The sequence below is a fragment of the Lepisosteus oculatus genome, chromosome 1, assembly GCF_040954835.1.
Source record: "Lepisosteus oculatus isolate fLepOcu1 chromosome 1, fLepOcu1.hap2, whole genome shotgun sequence".
Lineage (NCBI taxonomy): Eukaryota > Metazoa > Chordata > Actinopteri > Semionotiformes > Lepisosteidae > Lepisosteus > Lepisosteus oculatus.
Genome location: NC_090696.1, coordinates 26,396,656 through 26,408,822, shown reverse-complemented (window position 1 = coordinate 26,408,822; position 12,167 = coordinate 26,396,656). Strand labels below are relative to the sequence as shown.

The 12,167-nt window shown below is 36.4% G+C and overlaps 1 protein-coding gene across 4 annotated transcripts in view; it reads right to left on the bottom strand.

The window, feature by feature from the left end:
- Positions 1-12,167, bottom strand: part of nr3c2 (nuclear receptor subfamily 3, group C, member 2) — a 153,329-nt gene that overhangs the window by 26,577 nt on the left and 114,585 nt on the right. For all 4 annotated transcript variants that reach the window (XM_006629493.3, XM_015344663.2, XM_015344661.2 and 1 more), the window contains exons 6-7: positions 10,563-10,707; positions 12-142 (exon numbers count right to left, since the gene is read on the bottom strand). In XM_006629493.3, the coding sequence (XP_006629556.2) occupies positions 12-142; positions 10,563-10,707 (276 nt within the window). The remainder of the gene's footprint in view (positions 1-11; positions 143-10,562; positions 10,708-12,167) is intronic.

Sequence of the window (12,167 nt, the reverse complement as noted above, 5' to 3'; positions counted from 1 at the left end):
AGAGGACCCACCTGTGCTGAGCAGCAAGAGCACCTTCATGGCCAGGAACTCCTCGTAGGTCAGCTGCAGACGCACAAACTCCTGGCTCACATGGCGCATCCCCAGGCACAGGTCATACATCGCTGACTGCCGCATGCGCTCCCTGAGGGACCACAGGAGGAAGAGCTTATATGAAGAGGCTGGCAAAAAAATAACTTCATTGATTAAAGCATTATCACTGCCCAAGCTGGACGGGTTTATTTAGAATCACTGGACTACAAATCCCAAGTATACTGTAAGACATTCCATACTGTATGTAGTTTCCAAACATGTTATCAGAAATGTGTCACAAGAACATCTTACAAACAATAGGCGATTCAGCCCATCTTGCCTGTTTGGATGTTACTAGTTAATTAATCCAAAGATCTCATCCAGCTATTTTTTAAAAGAAGCCAGAGTATCAGCTTTAAGAACATGGTTGGGAAGCTTGTAGCTACTCCTACAACTCTATGGTTGAAGAAGTGCCTCCTGTTCCCATTTTTAAATTAATTTACAGATCATTCTTGATACTACTGCCACTAATAAAAATAATAATAATAATAATAATAAGAAGAAGAAGAAGAAGAATTCCTTAAACTAGTATAGAGCTTTTCTGGACACACCACTCAAAGTTCTTTTCAGGTAATTGGACTCCTCTCCACCACAATATACAGCAGCCTCCTGGATGATGCGATGCCATAGTGCAGCGGTAAGCTCACCACTTGAAGTGATGAAGCCAATTTATAGATGGGAATTATTAGGAGGCCATGATTGGTAAAGGCCAATAGGAAATTTGGCCAGGACACTGGGGTAACTCCCTTACTCTTTTCACGAAACACCCTAGCATTTTAATGACCACAGAGAGTCAGGACCTCAGTTTTATGTCTCATCTAGAAGACGAAGACACTTTTTTTATGCCTTTTTTTACAGTATAATGTCCCCGTGAGTATACTGGGGCATTAGACAGCAGGGTGAGTAGCCCCTACTGGCCCCACTAACACCACTTCCAGCTGCAGCCTTAGTTGTTCACAGGAGGTCTGCCATCCAGGTACTGACCAGGCTCACACCTGCTGAGTTTCACTGGGTTATCAGTTGTGAGTTGCAGGGTGATATGGCTGCTGGCTACAGATACGATAGCAAGCTGTAGGTGATTTTCTGAAATGTAAACATAATGTTATATTATTTTTGTACACTTTCCTATATGCAGGTTTAAGAAAGCTTTACAGTTCAGCAAAAACACAGGCCCTGTTAGTTAAGGGTACCAGGATTAAAATAAAACCTTAAGAAGCAAATTGCCCAGAAACTTTAGGTAACCAAACACAGATGTTGCACTTCAGCTGCTGTTCATTCTGAACTGAATGTCTAAGTCCACATGAAATGACTCACAAAACACCACATAGCTGTACCATATCACAGGACAACCCAACCATTTTGTAGAAAGAAAAGAAAAATCAACAACCTCTAAACACAAAGTGAAGTTCATTTTAAAATGTGGCCTACAGCTGTGTACAATGGATTTGCATGACCCTTGGCTTCGGCTCCCTGCGATGTCAACCATAAATTCAATCTTACATAAGCCAACGGCCTGACTTGAAAGCAATCATGTTAAATTCTGATGCCACAAGCCACATTATTACATAAGAAAAAAAAACAGGAAAACTCTTGCTCTGTCACTGTAAACAGTTAGCCTAATCCCTGGACTCTGCGTTGCTGCACAACAGAATGATAATGTTGTGCATGCTCTAATTGCAAAGAAAAAAAACTGATGACCTGTTGTTTCACAGTTTAATTAGTCCCATTAGTTTACAATTCTGTTGTCTAGAATACATCATGGTCTTATAATCAGGATGATGTTTTTAAACAGGAAAAGTCAACCTGTTTCTGTTTTGGACACTGTAGATTTGTTCTGCCATGTTTGTTATTAACTCATTTTGCTACAGAGCAAAACAAGCAAAGTTGACAGGTTTGCCTCAGACCTTGAAAAAACAACTTTATTTTTTTCAGTGATTCATAATTCTTATTTGAAAAAAGAATAGAAAAAAAACATGAGAGCAACTGCCAACAGGAGAAAGCTATTTATCCCATCTTGCTTGCTGGGCAGTTTAGTAACTAAGGGAACCTACAATTTCATCCAGCTGCTTCTTGAAGGAGCCCAGAGTTTGTGACTTAATCACCTGACTGGGAAGCTTATTCCAGATAACCACAACTCTTTGTGTTTCTCATTCTCAGTCCTAAGTCAATTCTTTTCCTGTGTCCTTATTTCAATACTGAGAGTGAATTAGTCTCCTAGTGTGACTCCATATAAAATACTATATCCTTTTTTGTGTTATGTTTACAGAAACTGAACACAAATGAGGTCTTACCAGCATATTGAAAAGCTTGACCATAACTTCTGTGGTTTAAATTCTACATTTGTTCCTACAGTATATATCCAAACATTCAGTTTGCTTTTTAATTGCTTCTCCACACTTTCTAGATAAAGACAGTCAACATAAGCACTTAGAACCATTGCACTTGTGGTTTCCTGCAACTTAGAAATGAACTACTGTATGCAATATGTAAAGTGCTACTTTACATTATTTTCCTATTTTTTGTGTGTAAGTTAAATATTAAATGTCACTTGTTCAGTATGGCCAAATCCGCAAATTTGTCTTTTTGCAATTCTCTTGCCATTATTTCTGTGTTTGTTTCCCCTGTTTTTGTATCATCTGGAAATTGAGTTTAAATAACCAGAAACTAAATCAGTGACATAGACCAGAAACAGCAATGTGCTTAAAATGAATACCTGCAGCAGACTACTGCCTACTTACATCTCTCCAGTTAGTGGTTATGTCCCTTAACATGACGTGCTATTTTTGTTCTGTAATACAATATTATCTTGGAATTTGAATTGTAATTGGAATTTGAATGAATGTTATGAGAGAGCTTATCAAATATTTCTGGAAATTTAAATATATAATTTAATATGCTTTAGAGTTATCAACTGTCCTTGTTGCTGACTTCATTGATTGTTACAATGCTAAAAACAAGGTCTTTCATTTCCAAATCCAAGAGATTCAATAGTTTGGTGAGTATTGTTCTAGTTCAGATCGATCATTTGTAGACTTCAGAATGATTGGTCTACAATATCCTGGCTTATCCTGGCTTTTGTCTCCCTCTTTACAAATTGGTGTTATATTGTATCTGCTTTTGTAGGTGCTGCATCGATCCTCACAGGTGAGGGCTGAAATATCCTAGCCATGCATCTCTTCCTTAAGTAAAACTGGGAAAATATCATCGGGCTTTGGCAATTTATTCACAGCAACACATCCTGATCATTGTAGTACCTCAGTGTCAGTTATGTTAAAATTACCTAATACAAATAAAGGATGGTTCTTTGTATGTGGCATATTATTGATGTCTTATTTTGTATATTTATTTAGCATGTTTATTATTTTTTATCTTCTAATATTAAATCACTTTTATTGTTCTTTTATTATTGTAGCACAGAACAAATGCTTTAAACTAATGTGATTTGTTTCTGTCTTTTTCTTCTAGAGATTCTCTTTTTTTCAGCTGTGTCTGTAGCAGTGTATAGTCTCTGACTCTTGGACCTCTCTGCACAGTCTATAGACTATTCTGTTCCTAACATATTTCTATATTAAACAATTTAAACAAGATTGTTTTTAATTGGGACTTATTTGCCTTCAATTAGTTTATAGCCACTAAAGTTAATGTATTAATTATAACCATATTTTTTCTCCTGACTTTAAATCCACCCATTCCAATTCCACCATTCCACAAAAAATCTGACTTGTTAATTCAAAGTGAGATTTTCTAAACTTCTAAAATGTAAATTTAGACTCAATATTTTGAAATTTAAATGATTTTGATAATAAGAAATAAGACAAGTTCCTTGCATTTACACAGCATTTTGTATCCTAAAATGCTTGATTTACATTTAGAAAGAAACCTACCCGGTAACCAGGACGTATAGGTGCAACTGTACACCACCTGCACACTCTACAGTACACCACCAACTACCATCTTAAAATCACAATTTACCAGTGGTTTTATTATAATTCTTTCAGTCATATCAATTTCAATTTCTGCATTCCCCAATAAACATATTTGTGTGTGGGAAATTGAAATCTCCCAGTATTATAACATCACTCTTGCACATACTGTACCTTCCTGATGTCATTATACAGTCAGTTACATGTGCCCATTTGTACATTAGGTGCTCTGTATGATACAATTCATGTAAAGACCTTATTTTTTTATTTTACAGTTTAACTCATTTAACCCACATTTTGGCCTGTGCTCTCTAGCTTCAGTTGTCTAGCTTGCAGCTGAAATTTGATACATATTTCTATATACTGTACCAGCTCTGTCTTGGCACATAATTCCTGCCACATTATGACCTGCCCTTTTCTTTTAGAAAAAATGTATGTATTATATTTGTACCCATTATCCTCTCCTAGCGATCCCCTAGCGATCAGGGGAGCGAGCCTCCCCTGACTCCGGAAATGTCATAGATTCTGCTAATGCAGTAATCTTGGGTTCTTGCAACAGTATTCCTTATGCTGCTAGCATTGGGATATAAGCATTCAAAGATGGACAAGCTCTTTGTTTTAGATTTTTTTCATAGTGTTGCCCGGGGTTGTTTTTGGCCTTTTGTGAGCTTCCTGCCTCCCAGTTCCATAGCTTAAAATATTCCTCAACTACTCTATGCATATGCATATGTACAGATCCCATTCATTCCAGAAGGACCTCCAATGCCCTATTATCCTATAAGCTCCTTCCATGATTTTCCTCTTTCTTCCCTGTGCTTGCATATTGCACGGGAAAAACTGCTGAGAATACAAAGACATTCTGCTCTAACATTCGTCAGCTCTATCCTCAAATCTTTATTGTGGAATTACAAAAACTATATTTTCCTATGTCATGTGTTCCAACATTTAACATGACAACCTGTCTCTGGCGAGGATCCTGACCACTCTCAGCATTAAGACTTCTCATCGTCCGTGCACACTGAGCTGTCTATACCTCTATTAGCTGAAGTCTCCTACTATCATCGCCTTCCTTTAACTGAGGAAATGCATCCCCAGTGCCCTGGGGCCCTCAGTCCTCCTGATTTCCTCCAGGCTAGAAGTGTCTAAATGGTTATGTAGCATTCTGGGTATCAAGCCCAAGGATATTACTGCACACAATAATAGCTACATAGTAGTACTTCTTTATTACCTACTGTATTTACTGTATTTAATACTCTTTTTAGCCCAGCCCAAGACTCCAAAATATTTAGAATTTTGTTGTTCATCTTACCTGCGTGTATTATTTTTTAGTTGTATGAAAGTTGTAATAAAGCATTTTTTTAAAAGAAACTATGCAGAAAGATAACCTCTCTTAAAAAATACCTAACATAAGAGAGAAAAGTGAAAGTAAACATGCTTTTACAAGATTAACTTGAGAAAAAATAGAATTTCTCATAAATGTATGTTGATTCACACGTCTAACTGTATAAGGTGTTGTGTTGTAATTATATACTCCAGGTTACAGCAATAAAGCTAACTGGACTTTAAAAACAAAGGGGTCTCTGGTAAAGCCACTTTCCCTTGGGTAGGATCAACCAGGGCCTTCTCTCCTCTCAGTTGCACAGCAGGGCCTGTGGCCTCCCAGGCATGTGGTGCTGTCAGTGTGGGAGGGCACTATCCAATCTGCACTGAGCCTCCAGTATAGGGGTGTGCTGCCTGGGATGTGTTAAAAGACATGAGGCTCAAAGATGGGCATGTAGGATAAGGCTGCCTACACTTTCTCAATCTCCCCCGTGTGCAGTCACAGGGTTCATAAATGTGAGCTATTCCAAATCAGATGAATAATAACAAAAATAATGTGTGATTCTAAATATATTTTAAAAAAAGTTATTGATAGCAAAAAGCACCTGCACTGTGCATTACCTAAACTAGCTGAGTTAACATCTAAAATCAAAATTGAAAACCTTAAAGAATACACAGTGATTAAAAAATAAAGTGTATCTGTTTGTGACTGCTTACCAGGTTTAAAAAATGGCACAACAAAGGTATACAAACACTTCCATTAGAAGCTTCACTTCCCATCATGAAAGCAGTAAGATAAAATATTTATTACAAAATATGTTTTTATTAAAGAATTAAAATAATGCTTTACACCTCTACCTGGGTAACATAAGTGTTCAGTTCTGCAAGTATGTATGTAACTCAAATCTTATGCAAGTTGGAAGTGACCCACTCGTAGTCGATATGTGGCTAGAGAATTACCATTCATAATATTGGAGTGAACCTCCTTATTCTCCCTAGCTGTGTTGGACAGAGATGAAGAAGGGACAAGAGAGCAGAACTGCAGGCTCACCAGGGTTTATTGTCAATTCAAATTCATTTAATGGTAAACAGATGTGTGTGCAAATCACAGGATGGGGTAGAGAATGTAACAGCAGCTAAAAGTCCATGAGGTAGAGAGAGAAGGAAACCTACTTTATTTATAAAGAGAGAGAGAGCAATGAAATAATGGATAAAATAATCCTATAATTAGAAAAATATCAAATATAGCATACTTGCTATAAAGTGTTCACTACAGTACAGTAACTAAATTAAACATAGGAGAGTGAGAACTACCTTTTAACATTTATAAGCAATATATTGCACATTTTATTACCCTACACTGTACTGTTCAATATCTAAACACAAAATAAAATACAGAATATATAATAAAAATAATAAAATCGCTCATGTGACTAATATGACTGCAATATAAGTTACAAATTTCAATGAAAAAGTGCAAGATGATTCATAAAGGATGTCACAAGTGCACAAAGACAAAGTGGAACTGAAAGTTAAAAGGAGCACTAGTGATGACTATATTATGCCTGCTCTGCACCAATAAACCATTGAAGGAACTCACCTCATTACTTTCTTATGTATTGTAAACTTTCCATAACTGGAAAACTTTATAATAGCATGCTTGGAAGGGTTTTATGTAAAGTAAATGATCTAATGTCTGCATGTACATCTTAAAATGAATGTGCTTAAACTGTTTTTAAATTACAGGGCTACTGCACAGACATCTTGAACTACTGATAAAAAATTGAAAACTAGATCAAACATGGCAACATTAGGTCTGGTGCCAAATTAAACTCTTAGTGATTACACTTAATGCAGTGCTGAATTAAAGTGTCAAGTTAAACTACCATTACAATAATTTACCTTTGTACATTATTCTCTTTAGATATTTTTAGCAATTCGTAATATTGTGTAATGCTATATTTGGACATATCAGGTCAGCACTATGTAAACTCTTTATTTTGCATTAGTGTTTCAGGATTTGCTATTTCACTCATTTAATTTTAGTTTGTTTGAATAATTTTCAAATAAATGAAATGAACAAACTTAACAAAATAATTTCCAAGGGCAGCTTTGAAAACAAAATGAACAAGTAAAGGTTTATTCCATGCTGAAAGAAGAAAAGAAACACAACGTTTTGGCTATGGAGCTTTCTTCAGGTGTGCAGCCAGGTTTGCAGCCTACACATGCTGACACAGCTACCTACTTAAACTACTTAAAAACAAAATGTCCACTTGTCATATTCCTAAATAAGATGCAAATGATGTCAAAACCATAATGATGGTGGAAACAAAAGAATATTTGGGTACACACTGGTGACATCTTTAATCTTACTGAAATCTTTCCAAAATTAAAACTGCACATAACCTACTGTACCATCTTATTTTTAACTTTATTATACATTTTCTAAGAAAATGTAGCAGTGGATGTCTTACTGGCACTTTACCTTAATATCCAACTACTCTCTCATATTTAATCATAAATTTCTTGCTCAGCTGTTGGCAGATTTTAGAATATATACTAACTAGGATAAGAGAGCTACAGTATTTGAAAATCTAAGGGAACCCAGCAGGTAAGAATAGGCAACAGCTCCCAAATTTTATACAGGGAACTTGAAAAAAGTGAAAGACAAATGTACTGTATATAATATTAAGTGACTGATCAGAGCAAAGTAAACATTCTTTGAAGAAAATGGTTTATATGGAAGTACATTCCACGAGGAATACTTCAGAAATAATGATGCTTTGTATTATATCCATTAGCAGACAAAGAATGAAACTCATGGCTTTGAGCAATGAAGAGCAAAATTGGTTATTTGGCAAGCTAGTTGAGATGTACAGGATGACCCAGAAATCACTAGTTCACCAAATCACCAAGACCAGGATTTGTAAATTCTCTTGTTTCTTGGTACGACAACAGGTGTGATTCGATTGGTGCCTACAGACTTTCAGTAAACATCAGTGAGAGAAATGCTGCTCTACCGATTGGTGCCAACTCTTATGTCAAGCAATGTAGAATTAGCTTTAACACAAACATGGCTACATATCCTCCCTCTCTTTGTGTGGGTACAGGAGCTGGTGTCGGAGATCAGTGTCTTGAAACAAATGGCAGTTCTAAATCAATTGGAAATTTAAAATAAATGATGAATCCCTTTTTTTTTCATGAAAACGACAAAGGAAGATGACTGTCATGGACATATGAAATAATATTTGATATTTTACAAAAGTAAGACAAGTCGCAGTAGAGAGATTGCTCTTACAGTGAAACATGGAGGTGGTGATTGATAAGTTAGGGGTTGTTTTGCCACTAGAAAAACAGTACAACAGATATGTGCAAGGAATTTTATCATACATTTTTCAGCATCATGCAATACCCTAAGGAAGATGTCTTGTTGGTGAAGAGATTTTCAACATGACATGATCCTAATCATACAACCAAATCAAAATTAGTTAAAACAGAGAGAAAATCATCCGGCTGTGAAGCTGATGTCTCAAGTGACCTCTACAGTCTCTGATCTTTTTAAACACACATGAGCCATTAATTTGGGAAAACCTGTAATGATGACTGGCATCTCCAGGGCAATTTATGTATTTATTCTGCATAAGATTAAAGGAATGGGGATAAACTATGGCTCTATAACTTTGTCTTATGAATTATTTTGAAATTAGGATGGATAGACAGAAGATACATTTATAGACAGATTTAACATTTTTAGCAATCCTAAGAGCAGGGATTGGGCAGATTGCTGGTTTTCTCTTTGAAAGTTCTGATTATATAACTCTACAGTCCCAAAGAAGCACAAATGTACAGTCAAGCTGCACATCCTACTCTTCTGCAGAGCAGCAGCCTGCTTCACATAGACTTTTGGTTGCTAAGGGAGAAGTAATTTGATTCAACAGTGGTGAAAATAAAAAAGAACAGCACTAGCTAATTCTATCTATACCTAAAAATCACAAAAGCTGCCCATAAATTTAGGCCAGCAAAAACTGTGCATCATAACAAAATAATATTAAGATTCTCAATATCAGTAGCCTTAATCACAATGGTATTCGGCTTTTAAGAATTTTATTTAACACTCTAATTCTTGCCTTCAAGTATCACCATTGCTGTGCTCCACTATCAATACTCCTCTGTTCTCACAGTTTTGGCTCTTCCTTTCCTCTAGTCTCCATCTTGAAGACCCTACTGCTTCTCCACTCTTACACTTCAATGGTGCCAACAAACTGCCAGCAGATATGAAACCTACTGCTACAGTATCTCTCTAACAAGGATCCAGTGCCTTGTCAAGTCATGCAAACCCCCAAGCCATATGTGACTTATCCCATCTTGCTCAATTGCACAAGACTCTGGTTTTATTTTGACAGTATTGGTAATTGACTGCACTTTGATGCGAATTTAAAGTTCACGATTGTATTGCACTTCATGCACTGTACTTTGTTTAATTCATGAAAGTTATGCTGTAAGATTGGTAAGCTTCAGACTGTATGAACCAGTAGTGGCAGGGAGAAGTCAAGTAGTGGATGCTGTCACTTCAGAGAATGAAAAGGGGCCGGTCTGAAACAGTTGTCACCCTACTAGAGTGTTTTTAGAAAGTTATAGATGCTAGGCTTTACACTCAAATTGTGTTGGCATTATTTGGCACTGAAGGCTATAAACCTCTATGTAGGGCTTAAAATTAATAAAAGATCACTTGAATCATAGCATCTATACAATAAGGAAATATGCTGCAATGTTTGGCTTTGTAACTTTTCTTTTTATTATGTACTTTACAGTGTTCTTGATTATGTACAGACTTTGCCTGGTGCAGTTGACCTGTCTGGACTCGTTAAACATGGGAGCATGTGCTCTTTAAAGAAGTCAACATTGGAAAATTATTTTCAGCCACAATCCTATAATTATATTTATACAGGTGAGGCAGGTGAGGTAAAGCGTAGGTGTACAGTGTTGGACTGAGCATTGCAATTGCATACTATTAATATACAGGTAACACAGTAGAATATAGAGTATCTATGAACATATGTTATTAGTAAATAGGAAAAGTATACATGTAAACTAAAGTAATAGCTAGGTACTGTCACAAACCTTTACGGTTCATTCATGATTCCTTTGATAAACCTGAAATCCTGAAATAAAATCTATCAAAATGTCATAATTTGTTTAAAAAAAATTGCACAGTGAATAGAAACTTACTCATTGAAAACAAGGTCTGGTGCGAAATACAACATCTGGCCATTGGTATGCTTATAGGACCTCCAGCTTAGGGCAAACGATGAAAGACACATCCAGGAGTATTGAATGAGAGTGATCTGGTCCTCAATTGGCAAGCTCCTGAATCCTGAGGGTAAATATAAAGAAAAATAATGGAAAGAAAGGTGCATTGAGAGGTTCTGTACCATAATAAACCATTAGAGCAGTGAAGCTAGAATTTAGAACTTAGTCAAATAATAGAACTCATTAGATCTATATTTGAGCTTTGAAATACAAGAAAATGTTAGAGTGTTCACTTCTGTACTCTAATTTCAATGTCTAAATTCCACTAGCCTAAGTCTACTGATAGTGAAGATCACATGCAATTATTTTCTTTTAATAAGAATCTTGTCAGTCTATATCTCAAGCACATTCTACAAAGATGTGCTATAAAACACAGCTGCATACATTTCAATTTACTTTCAAACAGCATTAAATGAAAATGAGAATGCATGATACTATACAGTATAAATTCTTACAGATTATCTTTTCAATACGAATAATTCAAGACTGAAATTTATTTTATTTTAGTATTAATGAAATATCTACAGCAAACTTTACAGTCATTCATTGTACAGTATATGGGATCAAAGCATGAGAGTTTTTCCAACAGACAGGAAACACTAGGGAATGGGCCTAGACAGCCTTGAGTAATCAACCCTGCACGAGAGAGCCACATTCATGTCTGAATGGCAGGAATAATTCTTACAATATAATTTATGATTAATTGCCTTTATATGGTGCTTTTTATTCCACAGAAGCTCAGAGCACATTACATATAGAAGATTGCCTATTTCATCCACTATTGAAATGCAGTGCTCACATGGGTGACACGTGGCAGCCATTATGTGCCAATTTAAGGGGTGCAGCTCAGCTCTCTCATCTTGAATTCAATCACAGTTGCTCACTAATGTTAAATGGGAGGGCGGACCTTAAGACATCCAGACTGTACAAGACCAGAGTGAAATTGAACCAAGACATAAAGGGATCTTTAATGACGAAATAGTCAGGACACCAATTTAACATCTTATCCACAGGCCTAAACCTCATGCAGAACAGTTTCCTGGTCACCACCGTGGAGCATTGGATTACAGATTCTGGTCCACGGGGAAGTTTCACCAACATCACTTGTAGCAGTGGCCTGTAATTGGTAACCTTCCCAGTACTGACTAGGGTCATGCTAATCTTCTGGGATTTGATCAGCCTACAGGGCAATAACGCTGCTGTCTAATGCTTTACCGAAGGCATTTTTCAGGAAAGGCACAACCTTCAGGGGATGAGGATGCAGAGTTTTTTTAATGCTGGTGTCAAATTGTCCAGATTTTTTCAGGTATTTCCAGATTTACTTGGTTCTTGTGGCTCTAGGTGAACACTTTTCACTGCAGTATTATTCAGTGGCCACTTAATCTTCAACAGTTTAAGAATCTCCTAGCCCCAAAGAATACAGGCATTGTTTCTAAGAGTCAATTGACTGACTTCTATGCCACCAGTAATGTTACAGAAGGTATTCACTTCAACCATACAGACATTATACTACTAGTGTTCTCT